The sequence below is a fragment of the Phocoena sinus genome, chromosome 20 (assembly GCF_008692025.1).
Source record: "Phocoena sinus isolate mPhoSin1 chromosome 20, mPhoSin1.pri, whole genome shotgun sequence".
In the NCBI taxonomy this organism is placed as follows: domain Eukaryota; kingdom Metazoa; phylum Chordata; class Mammalia; order Artiodactyla; family Phocoenidae; genus Phocoena; species Phocoena sinus.
In genome coordinates, this window is record NC_045782.1 from 31184354 (window position 1) to 31205989 (window position 21636).

The window sequence follows — 21636 nt, forward strand, 5'->3', positions numbered from 1 at the left end:
GACACTTAGGTTCTCCCAACCCAATAAAACTGGCTTTTGGCCTCATCATGCCACTGAAATGTTTCTCTCTTCCTCTCTCATCATTAAAGAATTCTAAATCCAATAGACATGGGAATTCCCTGGCAGTACAGTAGTTAGGACTCCGCGCTTTCACTGCCAAGGGCCCAGGTTTGATCCCTGGTAGGGGAGCTAAGATCCCGCAAGCCAGCGTAGCAAACAAACAAACAAACTCCAATAGACAAAATAGTCTTTATTTTATTTAATCTTTCTTTTATATCTGACATCACTGACCAAATGCATCATGCTAGCCCCAAGTTTGTAAAATTGAATAGATACATGACTCTTATCTTTAAACAACTCACAATCAAATGGTACTGATAGCTAGCTATATATCCTATTTGTAATAATATGGTAAATGCTAAGCAAGGAACATATTCTATTTACCTTTGCTTCCTTTGTACCTAGTGCCTAACATGTTAGTTGAGAGAATGAATGGAGGCAATTTAATACAAGTTCTTTCATGTTGCCTCCTTATCACCCCAAAATATAGCTTTACCATTCCTCCCATCTTAGAAAAAGATAATCTTTTCCAAAGAGCCATTGATTCCAGTTACTTCGATGTGCTCTGGACCTTCATTCCATCAACATCCCTTATTTCTCTTGTTCTGTCAATCTTTCTTATAAGACTATAAAACTACTTTCAAGACCCTCACTATCTTTTCAAGCTAACAATGGCGCATTCCCTTGTCTTCCTGAACGCTCACTACATCTATTTCCTAGGCTCACAAAGTACTGTTTCATCATCCCTCCAGTCTGCTAGCTAATGCCCTCATCACTTCAACCGAAACTCTTCATCCTTGAAGGTCACTAATAATAAAAGGTCCTAAATGTAAAACCCAATACCCTGTTTTCATTCATCTGCCTCTACTTCTTTGTAGAATTTGACATTGCTGGCTACTACTCCAAAACACTCTCTTTCCTTGCCTTCAATAATACTGCACTTTCCAAATCTCCTTACTTTGTCATTGCTCAGAATGAAGATCAACTTTTAAGCAAGCCAGGAAGGAAAGAAAAGAATTTTCTCATTGATGGTTGTTTCTAGGTTTGCAATCGACTAAAACAATATAGGTGACATAGAGTTACCACATGACCCAGGAATTCCACTCCTAGGTAGATACCTGAGAGATCTGAAAACATGTCCACAGCAGCATCATTCAAAATAGCCAAAAAGTGTAAACAACTAAAGTACCCACTGACTGATGAATGGATGGATAAATAAAACGTTATATATCCATCAATGGAAAATTATTCAGTCATAAAAAGGAATAAAGTACTGATACAAGCAACATGAATGAACCTTGAAAACATTATGCTTAAGTGAAAGAAGTCAGACACAAAAGGCCACATATTGTATGATCTCATTTATATGCAGTATGCAAAACAGGCAAATACCTAGAGACAAAAAAAATTAGTGGTTGCCAGGGAACGGGGTGATAGTGAATGACTGCTAATGGTTATGGGGTTTGTTGGGGGCAGTGATGAAATGTTCTGGAATTAGTGGTGAGAGTTACATAACTTTGAGAATATCCTAAGAAACACTGACCTGAATACTTTAAAAAGGTAAATTTTATGGAATGTAAATTATATCTCAATTTATAAAAAGAAGGATCGGTGAGGGTTCCATAGGCCAGGAAGTCAAGGGCTGCTCATAATGAAGTCAGTGGCTGTATGTTTTGTTATCTAGTTTCATTCATCTATTTCCTGTCTTGTTCTCCTAATAAGCTTCAGAAATCTATATTTTACTTTCTTCTACAGTCAGGGCAAATACAAAAATCTACTCAAGGTGAACATCCTTAGTTCATATTCAAGACCCCTGACAAAAGTACCAGAACAATGTGTAGATAATAATATCGAATTGAGTTACTTCTCACCATCAAGTATCTTTTCTCCTCTTGGTCCTGGCACATTGAGATGGCATCTTGAGGTGGAATCATATTCCAAAGACCATCACTCCCCAAGATAATATACTTGTGCTTCTGGGGATCAAGAGTGTGGACACTTGTGTCTGGTTCAGGTGACACCACAAACTCACCACTGAAGAAATCATAGCTCCACAAATCACCTGGGAAGCAGGAGGCAGAAAAAGCAAGAAGTATTATTTGCAAGCTAGTAGTATCATATCAACAGATTAAAGAAGAAAATCTACATGTTCATCTCAACAGATGCAGAAAAGCATTTGATAACATTCAAAATCCATTCATGATTTAAAAAAAAAAAAGACTTCTTAGCAAACTAGAAATTTGAAAAGGTAACTCCCTTATGAACCTGATAAAAGTATGCCTCCTATCACCACGTCTCTTCTAATTCTATATGAGGGATCCTTCTCAACACAGTAAGATAAAAATAAATGATATATGTGAATTGGAAAGGAGAAAATAAAACTATCATTACTTGAAGATAATTTTATTTCTACATGGGAAACCAAAAAGAAGTTAGATAAATTATCAGAACAGGAACACTTAGCAAGGTTGTTAAATACAAACCCAATATATAAAAGTCAGCTGTATCTCTATATAATAGCAAGAAATGGAAAATGTAAAATTTTAAACAATTCCATTTATAACAGTGAACCAAATATCAGGTACTGAGAAATTTAATAAAAGGTGTGCAAATCTTTTATGGACAAGATTATACAATTAGATTCCAAAGACTATCTAAATAAATGGGGAAATAAACTATAATCAAAGATAGGAAGGGTTAACATTATGAAGATGTTAATTCTTCCAAAAATAACCTATAATGTCAATGTAATTCCATCCAAAATCCCAAAAGGACTTTTGTAGAATCTGACAAGCTGATTCTAAAACGTATAGGAAGGACCTACTCTATATATAGCACAGGGAACTCTACTCAATACTCTGTAATGACCTACGTGAGAAAAGAATCTAAAAAAGAATGGATATATGTATAACTGATTCACTTCGCTGTACAGCAGAAACTAACACAACATTGTAAATCAACTATACTCCAATAAAAATTTTTAAAAATATATTTAAAAGTAGAAAAAAATAAAATGTATGGGGAAGAGCGAAGGGCCAAGATTAACTAAGATAACTGTAAAAAAAGATAAAATGTGGAGACCTTGCTCTACAAATAAGAGTCCTAGTGGCTAACTGAAAACCTCCTGTTAACCCCCTAGGTCAAGAAAATACCTACATCAAAACTGAAAGGATGGGTGCCAGTCACTTGGAAGAAAATTCCAGAGATAAAAATGAGCATTTTTATGCTTTCAACCTACCTAGCCTTTGGAGATCAATGACTAGCCTTTGGAGATCAATAGTTCACCCTTTCAGTGAGCCAGTAAAAGAAGATTCTTAAATAATTATCTTCCTTCTTGATTAGCTCCACATAAAACAATGCCTAACACTTCTGCTTTTTAGACGCATTAGATGTACACCTCAAAATGTTCAACATAAAAGAAGCTTTAGTTGACTCAGGTCATCTAAAAGATCAATAAAACTGAAATAGAAAAAAAAATTTATAGAAACCATCTACTCTTTTGTGATACATAAGATAAATAAGTAGGACAATATAAACTCTTCTGCGTCCAAAAACAGGAAGGAGGAAACAAGAAGGAGAAAACATTAATTTCTGCCTCTTTTGTTTGTTGTGAAATACTTTGGGGAAAGACCTAATTAAGAGCAAAAGGTTTTCAGACAAGAGGATAAATTGTTTTTGCCACTGTTAAGCAGGTCTGACTTTTGCTAAACAAGAGGAAGCTTTTTGTCCTCTCCTTTCCTTATTTAAACGTCACCATACCTCTCATCAGAAATACTGGCCAATCCAAATATGCTCAGAGTCCAAGGAAAGAATAATTCAAATCAATTACTCTACTCTGAAATAGCAAAATTCACTGCTAAACCAGCCTCTTGAAAGGGGCAATTCATCCTTCAGAGTAACAAAAGAGAACACATATGACCACTAAAAGCTAATTATAATCCAGGTCACCTCACAAAGACACATTTTTTTATTTTTTTTTTTTTTTTTTTTTTTTTTGCGTTATGCGGGCCTCTCACTGTTGTGGCCTCTCCCGCTGCGGAGCACAGGCTCCGCACGCCAGGCTCAGCGTCCATGGCTCACGGGCCCAGCCGCTCCATGGCATGTGGGATCTTCCCGAAGCAGGGCACGAACCCGAGTCCCCTGCATCGGCAGGCAGACTCTCAACCACTGCGCCACCAGGGAAGCCCCACATTTATTTCTTTATACCAGTAAAACAAAACTCCCTGGTTGATGAAACTATAAAAATGAACATGGATGGAAACAGTTAAGATAAATTTTAAAATAGCAATTACAGGGTTCATATGTGATGCTAAAAGCTTTCAAAAGCAATTCCCCCCCAATATTTGAAATTAATATTGCCACTCCAAGTAAAAACATAAATTCATATAAAGCAGAATCCCTAATATGTCTAAACTTAAAATCTAGGTTAAAAAAAGAAATTCCAATTTTGAATCTAATGCCAACTATATGACCTTAAAGAAGGGTCACAATTTCTCATATATAAACTAACATTAATATTGTTATAAATTTGAAAATATTTTAAAATAAGTTACTTGTTTATTTCACATGGCATGAAAACCAAAAGATACAAAAATCTCCTTTCCCATTCATGTCCTTTCTGGTTCTCCACTTAGGGAACAACTATTGTCCTTATGTATCCTTCTAGAGATGTCTACGGATATATACCCAATATATATGTATACTCCTTCCACAAAATTGTCCTCTCAAGCTCGCAACTCCGAAATCACTAGCCCCCAATATGTTGCCAATCTCTTTTTTCTTTCTCACTAAACCTCAATACATTTCCAGAAGAAAGGCGCATTTCTCCTAACTTAAATTTCTGAAACTGTTTTTTAAATTAATTATTTATTTGTTTGTTTATTTTTAGTTTTTGGCTGGGCCACGTGGCATGGGGGATCTTAATTCCCTGTGAACCTGTGCCCCCTGCAGTGGAAGCATGGAGTCCTAACCCCTGGACCGCCAGGGAATTCCCAAACTCTATTTTTTTTTTTCCATAATATTTACTGGAACTTCCCTGGTGTTCCAGCGTTAAGAATCGCCTTCCAATGCAGGGGACACGGGTTTGATCCCTGGTCAGGGGACTAACATCCCACATGCTGTGGGGCAACTAAGCCCATGCACCACAACTACTGAGCACGTGAGCCACAACTAGAGAGAAGCCCGTGAGCCACAACAAGGAGCCTGTGTGCCGCAATGAAAGATCCCACATGCTGCAACAAAAATCCCATGACTAAGACCTGACGCAGCCAAAAATTTTTTAAATATATTTAAAAAAATAATAATATTATTATTACCTTATGTATTTAGGCTGCACTGGGTCTTAGTTGCAACATGAGGGATCTTCAGTTGTGGCAGCACGTGGACTCTTAGTTGCGGCATGCAAATGCTTAGTTGCAGCATGCATGCAGCATCTAGTTCCCAGACCAGGGATCAAACCTCAGCCCCCTCTTTGGGAGCATGGAGTCTTACCCACTGGACCAGGAGGGAAGTCCCCCCAGATTCTGGGTTTTGAATGCGATTGCACTGAACCTATACATCACTTCAGGGAGAAATGCCATCTTAACAATATTATATCTCCCAACCCAATAACATGGTGTATCTCCTATTTAATCTCCTGAGCATAAGGATATCCCCCTATGTAGCCACGGTCAGAAAATTTCATGTTGATCCAGTATTGTGTAATATAAAATCTATGTTCAAATTTCCCCAGCTATCCCAATAATGCCTTTTCTATTTTGGCCGCACCACATGGCTTTCAGGATCTTAATTCCCCCAACAGGGACCAAACCCAGGCCCCCTCAGTGAAAGTGCCAAGTCCTAACCCCTGGATCACCAGGGAATTCCTGCAATAATGCTTTTTTAATACCCAGGATCCACTCAGGGATCATTCATTACATTCAGTTGTCATATTTTTTAGTTGTTTTTAACCCAGAACAATTCTCTAGGTTTTGTGATTTGTTTTTGTCATTCATGACACTGACAGACAATTGTCAAAAGAGTCCAGGCCAGTTGTCTGCAGAGTGACCCTCAATTTGGATTTGTCTGACTGCTTCCTCGTGTCCGCAGGCTAGATATAAGGGTTTGTGTTCAGGTTAAACTTTTTTTTTGGCCAGAATACTACAATGCTGAAGTCATAGCCTTCTTAGTATGTCACATTAGGAGGCACAAAATGTCAGTCTGTCCTATTATTGGCAATGCCAAGCCTGATCATTCAGTTAAAGTGCTGCCTACCAGCACTGTAAAGATGCCCTAAGTAATCTGTATGGTGATAGTTTGAGATTGTGTGAAATATCCTATTCCTCACCCAAATATGCCACATTTTAGCATTCATTAATGATTCTTGCACGAATCAAGTGCTATTGTGACGGCTGTAAACTGATGATAGAATTAGGACACTAACTACATTTATTAGTTGTCTTTTCTAAAGAAGAACTTTCCATTGTTCTCTCTACCTCTTTATAATCTTTTTGTACCAGTATGGACTTAGGGATTCTTTTTTTCCTCATTATACTATAACTTATCCTGTTATTGTTTTGATGCTCAAGTTGCTTTATATTTGCCGGTAAAAGTCCCTAGAATTTGAATTTTTAACGAACTCACCATATGATCTGTATTCATAGCTAGATTTAGGAACAGAAGATAGAGCCAGTTCCCTTATTTTGCCAGTTCAGGTAATCTACATGGCTTTACCTGAGATCAAATGAGTAAGAATCAGAATTGAACTAAGTATTTTATTATTGGCCTAGTGTTTGTGCGCCATTATAGGATCACAGGAATGTCATTCCTCTATATATTAAAGGGAGGGGTCTTGAACATTGTGGCAGAGGTTGGTTGCCTGCTCAATGGCCATTTCCCTTTTGTTTTCAGTAGGGGCACTGGAGTGATACCAGATGAGAAAGAGGCCTTTCTTCTGGTTTCAGTATGTTCTCTGCTTGCTGCTGGGGCATACTGCAGCCAGCAATGTGCAGGACACCCAGTGGTCCTTATCCTAGGGAATTTCAACATTCCTCCTCCACCCCCCTCCAGCTCTGTGAGTGGCTTCCCGTGGAGAGCTTCCCAGCAACTTTTGCCTCACCTAATCCATCCTCAAAACTGCAACCAAAATCATCTCTTTAAAACACAAATTTAAGATTGACAGTGGTGATGGTTGCACAACAATGTAAATGTACTTAATACCACTGAACTGTATACTTAAAATGGTTAAGATGGTAAATTTTGTTATATGTATTTTGCCGTAATTAAAACACACACACACCCCTACCTAGTTATATGTTTCCCACCCCAACTCTGCAATAGTTTACTCTTGCATAACTCTTAACCACAGCCTATAAAAATGCAGTATTTTCTGACTTTATCTATGCCTCTTGTTCCCATATCTTTCTTCCACCTACCCTTCATCAGAGTCCCTTATATTCACCATGCCTCCTCCTATCACAGAGCTGTTCACAAATGCAGTTCCTATGCCTAGAACACATTTTCTTCTTCTATTAACTTTTAGCAATTCTTAAGACCTCAGCTCAAACATCACTTCTCTGGCCTCTCCGGTTAGGTAAAATACTCCCATTTTAAGTTCCCATTAACAGATATACAAATAGTTAAGAGTTATAATGTTTCAGTTCTTTTTGTGATCATTTGATGAATGCCTCTCCCCTCTCTAAACTGTAAGCTTCCATGAGGGCAAAGACCCTGTGCTTGGCACATACTGCACTCAAATATCTGTTCAAAGAATAAATGAATTGCAAGACTCACATGCAATTCCATCGGACAGCCACTAGGAGACACCTTTGCTACATTTGCACTCAGGTAATTTTGATCATCATCAGTACAAATTTTGATAAGCAAACTTCTCTCTTTCCCAAAAAACTGGAAGAAAAATGACTATTAACCATAAGAGTGGTGCTAAATTCTATAAGTTAATTTACTATGGGCCAATAAGAATTACCATGCAACAAGTTAAACTTAAAAAGAAAGCTAGAACTTAAATAATTAACTTTTTTCCCCCAAGTGCCAAAATAAAGACAGGAAAAGTAATATGACAAAGCATTTCTTTCAGCTTAAATGTTCATATCTAAAGGATATTCTCTTTTAAATGCTGTACACCTTAAACTTATATACAGTGCTGTATGTCAGTTATATCTCAATAAAGTTTAAAAAAATAAAAAAGATATTTGAGAAAATACGTGATAGAAAAATAAAATCAAGAGAAAAAGCAGAAGCAATTTTTTTCCATTACTAAAACAAAACCATCTCTCCCACGTCTTTTTATATGAAAATATTCATTTATTTCCATACATTTGTTTACAAAATTATGTTACAATAATGTAATTGTCATAGGAAATTACTATAGCAATTGTATTTTATCTCTTACATGGAGTTTTCCCTGGTCTAGACGATCTTTCCCATCAACTGTTATTATTCCTCCCTTTTAAAAATAACAGTAGCAAACCCTCTCTTGACGCTATTCTTTCTACTCCAGCTAAAGCCCCATCTCTTCCTTCCCAACCTAGGAAGAGTGTCTAAAACTTGTTATATCAAAATTTCTCCATCTCACTCTTTCTTGAACCAACTCCAGTCACGATTGTGGTCTCAATATCCACCAAAAGCTACTTTGTCAAGGTCACCAATGACTTTCACATTGTTAAACCCAAAGGTCACTTCTCAGTCTTTCCTTTACCTGAACTATCAACAGTATTTGAAATTTTTTTTTAATTGAGGTATAACTGACATATAACGAAATACCTTCTTGAAACAGTTTCTTCTCTTAGCTTTCAGGACACTCTCCTGAACTTTCTTGTATTTTACCTGTGGCTCTTTCTCAGTCTTGTTTTACCTGTTCTTCCATTCATGCCCCCACCTCTTAACAGTGACAGTATCTCAGGGCTCAGTCACTGGACCCTTCCCTTTTCTTTTCCCCCCCCTTTTTTACCTACACTCAATCCCTTGATTCAGCCACAGACTGATATCTCTAGCCTGGCCCTCACCTAGTCAATTTTCATAACCAGAAGCCCAATGGATATCACCACTTTAATGTCTGATTAGCACTTGAAGGTAAGTTGTCCAAAACTGAACTGACCTCCCCCTGCTACATATACTCTGGTCTTTGCTACATCAGTTAATAGCAACTCCACCTTTCAAGCTGCTCAGTTTAAAAAAAAAAATCATAAAAAGGACACTTTGTATTTGTTGTTCCTTCTGCCTAATATCTTGCCCCAAACACCCACAGACCTTGATGCCTCATCTCTTAACTTAAATGTCATCTTTTCAGACCTCCTCTGACCATCCCATTTATTTATTTGTTTGTTTTATTTTTGGCTGTGTTGGGTCTTCATTGCTTCTTGTGGGCTTTCTCTAATTGCAGAGAGGGGTCTACTCTTCGTTGCAGTGCACAGGCTTCTCATTGTGGTGGCTTCTCTTGTTGCGGAGCATGGGCTCTAGGCCAACGGGCTTCAGTAGTTGTGGCTCATGGGCTCTAGAGCGCAGGCTCGGTAGTTGTGGCGCACGGGCTTAGTTGCTCCACGGCATGTGGGATCTTCTCGGACCAGGGCTCGAACCCGTGTCCCCTGCATTGGCAGGTGGATTCTTAACCACTGTGCCACTACGGAAGCCCCCTGACAATCCCATTTAAAATTACACTCCCACCCCCACAACGTTTCCTGCTTTATTTTTCACATTAGCACTTTTTACTATATACCACAATATATATTCTACTTATTTATTTTAGTTTATCATCTGTTTCCCCTCACTAGAAAGTAAGTTCCATGGGTCCAGGAATTTTCACTTGTCTTGTTCATTGCAGAATCCTCAGAACCTAGAGCAATACCTGGCACACAGCAGGCATTTAATAAATATTTGGTGAATGAATAAACAATCACAAAGAAGTGGGGACTCTGTATGTGGTTTTATCCTTTTTTTTTTAAGTTTATTTCTTTTTTGGCTGCATTGGATCTTTGTTGCTGCACACGGGCTTTCTCTAGTTGTGGCAAGTGGGGGCTACTCTTTGTTCTGGTGCGCAGGCTTCTCTTTGCAGTGGCTTCTTTTGTTGCTGAGCGCGGGCTCTAGGCATGTGGGCTTCAGTAGTTGTGGCATGCGGGCTCAGTAGTTGTGGCTCATGGGCTTAGTTGCTCCGCGGCATGTGGGATCTTCCCAGACCAGGGATCGAACCCCTGTCCCCTGCATTCGCAGGCGGATTCTTAACCACTGCGCCACCAGGGAAGTCCCTGCCAGCCTATTTTAAAAAACATTTCACCTGGAGATCATTTCAAATGTATAAAGCTATAAAAATAAAACTATGACAAAGAACACCGATCTTTACTCAGATTCATCTATTGTTGACATTTTGCCCCATTCACTTGTTTTCAATCTACATATATATAAAGATTCTGGGGCTTCCCTGGTGGCGCAGTGGTTGAGAGTCCACCTGCCGGTGCAGGGGACACGGGTTCATGCCCCGGTCTGGGAAGATCCCACATGCCACGGAGCGGCTGGGCCCATGAGCCATGGCCGCTGATCCTGTGCATCCGGAGCCTGTGCTCCACAACAGGAGAGGCCGCAACAGTGAGAGGCCCGCGTACCAAAAAAAAAAAGATTCTTGTGTATATATAAAAAATATTATAAATAATAGTTCTTTATCCCTAAATACTTCAAAGTGTATTTTCTAAGAATAAGGACACTGCAGTTATCAGCTTCATAGATTTATATTAATATAATATTTACCTAATATACCATCTATCATCCATATTCTGAATTATCAGATGGCCTAATAATATCCTTTATAGGATCCAGCCTAGGATCAGGAATAGCATATACTTGTAACATTTCTTTTCTTCTTCTTTTTTTTCTTTACTTGAACATTTCTTTAACCTCCTTTATTCTAGATTGAGGCTATGCATTTTTGACCAGGGTACTACATAGGGGATATGTGTACCACACATCTGGAGGCATACAATGTCCAACTATTCCTCATTAGTGATGGTAACTGTCATCACCCAGTCAAAGTGTCTGATTTCTCTACTCTCTAATTACTATTTTTTCTCTCTGGCAACTAAAAGTAGTTAAACAATGCTAATATCTTGCTGCCTAAGTATTTTTGAATATTTGTATAATATACAAAATCGAGGACCATGCACATTATTTCTTTCTCTAGGTAGTTAAAAAATGTTGAAACTAAGCTAAGAAGAAAAACAGCATCACATCAATCAAGATCTCTGTCTCTAAATACACAACAATCTATTAATCAATACCTTTTGTATTGATAAATACATTTCACCAACAACTCATCTAATGCTATTATTCAGTCTCCATTTCCCCACCCTTACACCATCCCAATAAAAACCAACAGAGTACATAAAAGAGAAACTTGACCTGGTAGCAGTTCATAAGAGAAATATCTAGAGATCTGAGCTTAATAAGCCAACTAATGTGTTAAGATTACAAAAAGCTAATGAAAGGATTCTTGGACTCCATTATTAGAAGTACAATGTTCAGGTAGCAGGAACTAAATATTTCCATTGTACTTCAAACTGGTCAGACCACATCTTGCAGTGTCCTCAATTCCCAAGTCACGTTTATTGAAGGAAACATCTAGAGGAATACGACAAGAATAATGAAGGGTCTGAAATTAGCCTAGAGAAACATGCTAGCCAATTCTGAATAGGTAAATGACTGTCATTATGCAAAAAGAAAAGGAAGTACACTGCCCTGTCTGAAAGCTTCATGGAAGCAGATTTTAACTCACGGAATTGTCTAATAATACAAGAATTTCTACTTTAAAACATTAAGGAAAGATTACTGAAGATATTCAAGCAGGTTGAATTACTTCTTGTCTGAATTACTCCAGAGCTATATCTGAACTAAGTAGGAATGTCTGAAACAGGAAAACCAGTTGGTTTTCCTGCTCTTTTTGCCACTCCATCACCTGTTCCTTCTCTTCCTCTCCACAATCACTTAAGGGTTTCAAGGCTTACTTGAAATGCTTGGCGCACACACACTTAACATATACAAAATAAATTGGCATCTACTTTCTAAAATGAAGTTTCACGTTACTTTTGAACCTGGAGTAAGACCTTGTCCTCAGTCCGTGTTGAGTTCCCCACAAAAGTTCCCTCTATTTCTTTAGTAATATTAATTCCTTGCCTCCCATGCCTTCCTCCTAAGCTCACTAATGTTACAAATGGCAACAGTTAACTGGAAATTTACCATCTACCTGAAGTGTCAATGGCAGCTGACTATCTGTCATCCACCTTGCCCCCTTTTTCTCCTTGCTAACAATTGGAGGATCAATTATATCACATGTATACTATGAATGAATGGCTTGGGAAACTCAGACAAAAATCTGTAAAATATGTAAAGTGCTTAGAATACTGCTACAGGTCCCTAAATGGGACCCTGGCCTCCAATTTTATTACCCTATAATTTTAGCCATTATGATCTTTTAAAAACAAACTGGATCAGCTAAAATGATCCTTTAAAAACATACTGGATCATGTCACTGCCCTACTTCAGTACACAACAGTAATAAAAACAACTAACATTTACAGAGCACTTACTATGTGCCAGGCACTATTTTAAGCACTTTACATGTGCTAAGTTACCCAATACTCACGACAGTATGAAGCAGGCCCCACTTTACAGCTGAAGAAACAGTGCCACAATATATTAAGTAATTTGCCCAAGTTTGTACAGTAAATAACAGCACTGGGATTGGAAACTAGGAATTTTGGCTCCAAAGGCTACCTCTTAACCACTATGGTTTACTTCCTCTCCTATTCTTCAATCCCTTCCCAAAAGCATTTAAAATAAAATTCCTTATCATGGTCTAGAAAGCCTTGCAGGATTTAGTTCTTGCCTACCACCGGTAATGTCTTCACCAAACTCCTTACCTTAGCCTGCGCCACCCTCTTAATCAGGCAAGTGTCCTCATCCCAGCCTTCATCTTACATCTCTACCTCCTCTCCCTCACACTGGCTTCATTCTTGGTCCTTAAAGACAGCAAGTCCTTTCCTTTCTGCATTAGGATTCATTGCTAACAAACAACAATTTCCAGCTCAGGTTAACCCAGGCCAAAAAGGCAACTCAGAAGAAAATCAAGTAGCTCACACGGTAGACAAGAAGCTGGAGAACCAGGCAAGGAGACAGGGCAATTCCAAACAACTAGGCAGGAAAACCCAACCACATCAATGAGCACTGCCAAAGGAGGTCAGTATCACTAGGATGAATTCATTCCAACACGTTTTTGGTTTTTAATATTTATCCTTTCTAGATTCACAACTCAAAATCATGGAACAGGGAATCTAAATGATCTAGCTGGGGTCATATGCCTGACCTTTTATGTTTTATAAAAGGACCCTGAATAGGAATGTCTAAACTAAAACTGCACATAGTAGGGGAGATACAGTTTCCCAAAAGGAAGTCAGGGCATTATTCAGTAGGAAAAAAGAATATATGCTACACAACCCGCACCACCATCCCTCCCAAATCAAATGTCCACTAATTGCCTAACAGCCTTTGCAAGTGCTATGGCTTTGCTTTGACTTGGCCCCTTCTCCTCCTTTTAGGTCTTACTCACTCAAAATATCACTTTTTAAAAGAATGTTCCTTGGGCTTCCCTGATGGCCCAGTGGTTAAGAATCTGCCTGACAATGCTGGGACACGGGTTCAAGCCCTGGTCTGGGAAGATCCCGCATGCCGCGGAGCAACTAAGCCTGTGCGCCACAACTACTGAGCCTGTGCTCCAGAGCCCGTGAGACACAACTACTGAAGCCCGCGCGCCTAGAGCCTGTGCTCCGCAACAAGAGGAGCCACCGCAATAAGAAGCCTGCGCACTGCAACAAAGAGTGGCCCCTGCTCACCGCAACTAAAGAAAGCCCACGCACAGCAATGAAGACCCAACGGAGTCAAAAATAAATAAATTTATTAAAAAATAAATAAATAAAAGAATGTTCCTTAATCATCCTCTCCAAAGTAGTCCTCCTCTGCTACCCACTATCCCTCCCACCAATCAGTGGCATATCATACTGTTTAATTCCTTTATAGTGCTTTTTAAAATAATTTTCTCATTTGTTTATTATCTATTCTCCCCATTAGATTATAGGCTCCATGAATATTGGGACTATATGTATATGATCACCAAAGATGAACAAAGATAGTAACATGATAGGTAGCATGATCTTTTAAAAACGCAAATCATATAATGTTACTCCTTAGCTTAATATCCTTCAATGTTTCCCAGTGCCCTTAGACTAGAATGAAAACATCTGTGGCTCATGTTTGCCTCCTTAACTCCTGCCTTTTGATAATTCCTACAACAGGCCACGCTGTTTCCCAATTCAGGAACGATGCCTAGAATATTCAACAGGCTCTTCACAAGAATAACTCCTTCTCAGCCATCAAATCTCAGATAAAATAACACTTCCTAAAAGGATCATTTCCATCACACTATCTAAAATAGATTTTCCCTTCTAATTTATTCTTTATCATAGGACTTTCATATTTCCTAACCTGTAATTATTTCATTTACAAGCTTACTTTTTAAAAAACTAAAGTATAATTGACTTGCAATATTATATCACTTTCAGGACAAGTTTCCTTCTTTATTGCCCATCTCCCCAACTACTTAGTCTTGCTCCCTGAGGGCAGAGTCTATGTGTATAATCTCTCCAAAGCCTAAGGCAGTGCCTGGCACCAAGTCAGTTCTCAAGTTAGAGGAAGAAGGAGAGAAGGGAAAAAGTGGTGTTTTCTAAAAGAAATTTTCTTTAGAAGAAAATTTAATTAGTACATCCAAGGTAAGATATTTCTATAGCTATAATCCTCTAGCCTTCCTTTCAAAACCAGGTAGAACAGAAAATAAGTATGTTTATTTTGTCATGTACAATTTACTTTGCTAATGAAAAAAAAAGAGCTTTGAAGGCTCTTAAGAGAAATATGAAGGGCTGAAGTAGGGAAGGACATTTAGAAATAGTTTTAAGGCTAACATCAAGCCTAGGCATACATTTACTTCCCTAGAAATAAATGGGAACTAGCAAAACATTGAACATAATTCATGATCAAAGAGCAATTGGCACTGAAACCCATACTTTAATCAGGTTTTCAATCATTTACTATAATTAGGTTTTCAATCATTTACTATAGTATCATATTTATACCTTCATTACGTGCCAAATGAGGGTTTAATTCTCAGTCTTCTCTTTTATTTTACCACCATATATTATAGAAAATCCAAGAAGATTTCACCAAATATAAGTCCTACTTACCAAGTGCTCTTGCTACTGCCAGAAATGGAATCTGGTCAATGACTGTGCTCCTTCTCACAGGTCCACTGTGAGTGAGCCGAGGTCGTTTCCAGACTACACGATTCACCCCAGACTTGTTCATCACGCTAAAAAATAGAGTTCACATAAATACTCTAAATGATTAAAATATAACAACTAAAGTAGTTTAACATGTTAAATAGCTAATAAAATCAGATTATTGCAAAATAATGACTTATCTGTTTCAGATACAAAGATGCATAAACCAAAGCTCCTGTTCAGAAGGCAAAGACAAAATAGGGTAGATTAATATGAGAATTTGGAGATTATTGAGGTAGGCTAGACAGAATGGAATGGAAGCAATGGGAATAGAAATGAGTAGATATCATGTAAATTAAAAAGCAAGATAATTTTTTTAAGATCCAATGACAGGTACACACACACACACACACAAATGGAATTACACAGAAATAGACTACTGCAATAGGACATAATACATTTTTCCCTTTTCAAATCCATTTCAGTGGGATTCAGTGGTCTTAGTAATCTCTGCCATGATATTCATTTTGTGTTTCTTTTGGATTTTTTAAAAACATCTTTATTGGAGTATAATTGCTTTACAATGTTGTGTTAGTTTCTACTGTATAACAAAGTGAATCAGCTATGTTTACATATACCCCCATATCCTCTCCCTCTTGCGTCTCCCTCCCACCCTCCCTATCCTACCCCTCTAGGTGGTCACAAAGCACCGAGCTGATCTCCCTGTGCTATGCAGCTACTTCCCACTAGCTATCTATTTTACATTTGGTAGTGTATATATATCCATGCTACTCTCTCACTTCGTTCCAGGTTACCCTTCCCCCTCCCCGTGTCCTCAAGTCCATTCGCTACGTCTGCGTCTTTTCTCTTTTTTTTAAATAAGTAAATTTATTTATGTATTTATTTATTTTTGGCTGTGTTGGGTTTTTGTTGCTGTGCACGGGCTTTCTCTAGTTGCAGCGAGAGGGGGGCACCCTTCGTTGTGGTGAGCGGGCTTCTCATTGCGGTGGCCTCTCCTGTTGCGGAGCATGGGCTCTAGGCATGCAGGGTTCAGTAGTTGTGGCTCGCGGGCTCTACAGTGCAACCTCAGTAGTTGTGGCACATGGGCTTAGCTGCACCATAGCATGTGGGATCTTCCCAGACCAGGGATCGAACCCATGTCTCCTGCATTGGCAGGCGGATTCTTAACCACTGCGCCATCAGGGAAGTCCTATGTCTGCGTCTTTATTACTGTCCTGCCCCTAGGTTCTTCAGAACCTTTTTTTTTTTTTTAGATTCCATATATATGTGTTAGCATACAGTATTTGTTTTTCTCTTTCTGACTTACTTCACTCTGTATGACAGACTCTAGGTTCATCCACCTCACTACAAATAACTCAATTTCATTTCCTTTTATGGCTCAGTAATATTCCATTGTATATATGTGCCACATCTTCTTTATCCATTCATCTGTTGATGGACACTTAGGTTGCTTCCATGTCCTGGCTATTGTAAGTGGTGCTGCAATCAACATTATGGTACATGACTCTCAAAAAGCAAGAAAATTTGATAACTGAGGGGAGGAAGAAGTGGTTAAAATTGAAGAGGGATTACATAATGATAAAAGAAATTGAAAAGGTTGTATACTTTTTGAAGGATTTAGGGGTATTGAAAATAGAACTTCAAGTTTAATATTTTTGATCTGAGGAATTAATAATAAATTTCTCAATAGAAGTACCTATGTATTTAGATATTTTTGTATTTAGAAGTGAGACTAGACTTTGGAAACAGATCAGCTGTAGAAATATAGATTTGGGGGTTACACAACAAGAAAACCCGCCTAGAAATTTGGTGTTGGAGCAACAGAAATCTGTAATTAATACACAAGAAGTCAGTACACTCCAGGGTGCCTAAAACATTGAGATATAGTCAAATATTGGAGCAAAAAAGTAATAAAACTCAACAGAGATGGTCTCTCAACCTATGCCTGAACGACTGAAATGGGAAACTGGCCCTTAAATCAATTTAATAATAATCTGCCTGGAATTTAAAAAAATAAATAAACAGAAGAAAAATGTTCCCCTGGAAGGCTTTAAAAAGGTGAGGGGAAGAGTGGCAAAGAGCATTCCCAAGAAACAGTATTAGCCTGCCTGATATTAGGTTCACCTGACAGATACATGCATCAGACACAAGTGGATTCTGAACTCTCAAAGATAGATGACATTAAGATAACTGAATTAAGTCTTCACACTAAGATCCCATGTGCACACTGAAACCCTCTGATTATAATCTGAAATTTCATTTCATCTACGGCAGGTCAGCTGACAATAATATGTGGTCTTCTTGTCAGTTACTGTTCTCATTATTAATGAGTACTATGACATCCTGATGTATACATGAGTCTCTTAATAGCTTACTATGTTGACTGTGAGTAGTATGACTCTGTCCCCGTAAACCTGAACACTGAAACTAAACTGGCTTCAAGATACGGAAAGCTGAAGACAGGACAGATAGTGGTGACCATCTCCACAGGAATGTCAGTATGAAATGCTGTAGACCTCAGCAGCCTCCATCTATGGCTTATCTATTTCTGCTCTAACTTCAAAGGAATGAAGATACTAGGGAGAAGAGATAACAAATGGAATACAAGTTCTAAGAGAACCAAAATAAAGGCATAAACCTTCATAAATGAGAAAAAAATCTTCCTCTGAGCCCAGAAAAACATGAATATGACAGAAGGAGAACAGCCTCAATCATCTTTCTTAAGTAGAAAACAAGCTCACGAGACAAGGGCAGGCCAGGAGATTTGAGCAGCTCTGTCTCATGAAACTTCCTGCAGTGATGGAAATGTTCACTAGGCACAGTCTGATACAGCAGGCACTAGCCATGTCCGCCAACTGAGCACTGTCAATGTGACTAGTGCAAATGAGGAACTGAATTTTTAATTTAATTAATTTATATTTAAATTCAGACAGTTATATGTGGTTAGTGGCTACTATACTGGACAGAACAGGGGGGAATGCAGCAAGTACAGGATGAGCAGAAAACTTTGTCAACATTAACCTAGAAGAGAAATTCAAGAGAGGTGTTCATTTACTAGCCCTTTTGAGAATTAGTTTAATTTGTAATACTGAAAGCAACATTGTTCTTGGTCATAGTAAGAGTATCGAAGGCCATCACTCTGTTATTTTATGCTTTCTTCAATGCTGATCCTCAAAAAGCAAAGAGGAGAGTAAAGATTGAATCTACAATTGACAAGAATCTTTGAAACATAAGAGTTCCAGGAGAAGAGACACCAACATTCTGCCTTCCTAACACCTTATGCCCTATTGTTCTTCCCTAAACCAGCTCCCTAAAAAGTAAGGCTTAATACTTAAGTAATTACAGTACCTACGCAAATTGCTTCCAACATAACTCTCCTAGGAGCTCTCTAGATACTTAATATTCAAAGTTATTATGGTCTCTGTGTTTCTCAGAAACAAATGACAAAATAAGGGCACTGGCTAAAACAAAGTTTTAAATCCAGTATCACAAAACCAAAGAAATGTTGCAAAAGATGCTGCTTTTATTGCACTTCCTGCTGTTGTCCTGCATGACTAATGGCATACACAAAGGATCAGCCTGATATGCAAAGGGCTGACTGAGCAGCAACAGAAGGCTGGAAAAACAGAGCACTGGCCAGTTGCCCAGGGTGAGGACAGAGGGAAAGGAGTAAATAACTTACAATAAAACAGTTGAGGGACTTCCCTGGTGGCACAGTGGCTAAGAATCCGCCTGCCAATGCAGGGGACATGGGTTTAAGCCCTGGTCCAGGAAGATCCCACATGCCGTGGAGCAACTAAGCCCGTGTGCCACGGCTACTGAGCCTGTGCTCTAGAGCCCACGAGCCACAACTAATGAGCCCACATGCCACAACTACTGAAGCCTGCGTGCCCGAGCCCGTGCTCCACAACAAGAGAAGCCAACACAATGAGAAGTCTGCGCTCGGCAACGAAGCGTAGTCCCCGCTCACCGCAACTAGAGAAAGCCCGCACATAGCAACGAAGACCCAACACAGCCAACAATAAATAAATAAATAAATAAATATTTATTTTAAAAATAAAAAAAAACAGTTCAATTTGTGCAAAAAGACACCTGCTTTCAAATGGCAAACAGCATCTGTCCAACTATCCAGATGCTATTTTAAGTAACAGGACAAAAAATAAACTCTAAAAGAAGTTATTAAAATAAAAATAATTTTAATATTCATAGTGAAAAATAAAGAACAGTCAAGAAAAATATTTTTTAAAGACTAATGAGAGGAGTCAGGCCTACCAATATTAAAAATTAAAATAAAGCCTGAATTTAAAATAATATGGGCTTCCCTGGTGGCGCAGTGGTTGAGAGTCCGCCTGCCGATGCAGGGGACGCGGGTTCGTGCCCCGGTCTGGGAGGATCCCGCATGCCACGGAGCGGCTGGGCCCGTGGGCCATGGCTGCTGGGCCTGCGCGTCCAGAGCCTGTGCTCCGCAGTGGGAGGTGCCGCAAGCAGTGAGAGGCCCGCATACCGCAAAAAAAATAAAAATAAAAATAAAAAAATAAAGCCCAGAAAAAGACCCAAATATATATAATTGCAAAGCTCATTTTGCATAACTACCAGTATTGGTCTCAGATACATACTGACCTTCACACTCATAGGATCAAATAAACTATAGCATGAAACCAGGCTCATTTAACTTTGTAGCATACAGGACAGGAAACAAGAGTATGCCAGCACTGCAGCTTCAGTCGTGCTGTCTTCAGAAGTGATCCTTACAGAAATCCAGGAGCCAATTTCTAGGTACCACAAGTGAGCTTCGTATGCCATAAGAATCAGTATCTTAACAGCCCATGACTTGCTCGTCCCTGCACAAGTCAAACTGCATGTACACAGGGCAGCTAAGGTCTCTGCTTCCCAAGAGAAATTTGTGGTCCATTCAAAATCTTTCCTATCCAGATGCAGTTCCATTCAAGGGTCATTCTACAATAAGCAATGTTGCCTTATAACAGAGCTGACATTCCATATTTATCTTAACCAGAGAAAGAGTGCTAGAAGAGGATAAACTCAAGATCATCTTCCCATTGAAGAAGGGTTTTATGCCTGGTAAGCCTTCTAATCACTAAGGAATGGTTGTTAAGTGGCTACCAATGGCCAATGAGAAAAAAATATTAACTCATATCCCTACTACTCAGGTTTAATTTTAAAATTCCAGAGCTATAAGATTAAAATGTAAATGATGGGACTTCCCTGGTGGCACAGTGGTTAAGAATCCACCTACCAATGCAGGGGACATGGGTTCAATCCCTGGTCCGGGAAGATCCCATGCGCCACAGAGCAACTAAGCCCGTGCACCACAACTACTGAGCCTGCGCTCTAGAGCCCACGTGCCACAACTAATGAGCCCACGTGCCACAACTACTGAAGCCTGCGTGCCTAGAGCCCATGCTCCACAACAAGAGAAGCCATTGCAATGAAAAGCCCGTGCACCCCAATGAAGAGTAGTCCTCGATTGCTGCAAGTAGAGAAAGCCCACGCCCAGCAACAAAGATCCAACACGGACCCCCCCATATTTAATTAATTAATTAAAGAAAAATTTAAAAGAGGGACTGCTTAAAATGTAAATGATAAAACCACACAAGTAATAGAAAAGTGGTTCTCAAAATCTGGTTCAGGGACGCCAGGAGTCCCCCAGACCATTTCAGGGGGTCTGCAAGATCAAAATTATTTTCTTTTTCTTTTTTAAAATTTTATTTATTTATTTATTTATTTATTTTTTGGCTGTGCTGGGTCTTTGTCGCTGTGCTCGAGCGGGGGTTACTCTTCGTTCTGGTGTGCAGATTTCTCACTGCGGTGGCTTCTCTTGCTGCAGAGCCCAGGCTCTAGGCACGAGGGCTTCAGTAGTTGTGGCACATGAGCTCTAGAGCACAGGCTCAGTAGTTGTGGTGCACAGGCTTATTTGCTCCACGGCATGTGGGATCTTCCCGGATCAGGGCTTGAACCCGTGTCCCCTGCATTGGCAGGAGGATTCTTAACCACTGCGCCACCAGGGAAGCCCTCAAAATTATTTTCATAATAATACTACGACCATGTGTATACAGTGGACTTTTTGAGCAGTTACAGGATTTGCTATATTGTATAATAAAATGTGTCAATATCTGGATGATCTGCATAACTCAGCTAACCAATACTTTATAAATGACCAATACCTAGGTTTCAAAATCATGCATGGGGGCTATATACTATATGATTCCAACTATATGACACTCTGGAAAAG

At 39.0% G+C, this 21636-nt stretch overlaps 1 protein-coding gene across 1 annotated transcript in view; it reads right to left on the reverse strand.

The window, feature by feature from the left end:
- Positions 1-21636, reverse strand: part of PPM1D (protein phosphatase, Mg2+/Mn2+ dependent 1D) — a 53643-nt gene that overhangs the window by 9209 nt on the left and 22798 nt on the right. The window contains exons 3-4 of the mRNA XM_032617091.1: positions 15330-15454; positions 1932-2122 (exon numbers count right to left, since the gene is read on the reverse strand). Coding sequence (XP_032472982.1) covers positions 1932-2122; positions 15330-15454 — 316 coding nt within the window. The remainder of the gene's footprint in view (positions 1-1931; positions 2123-15329; positions 15455-21636) is intronic.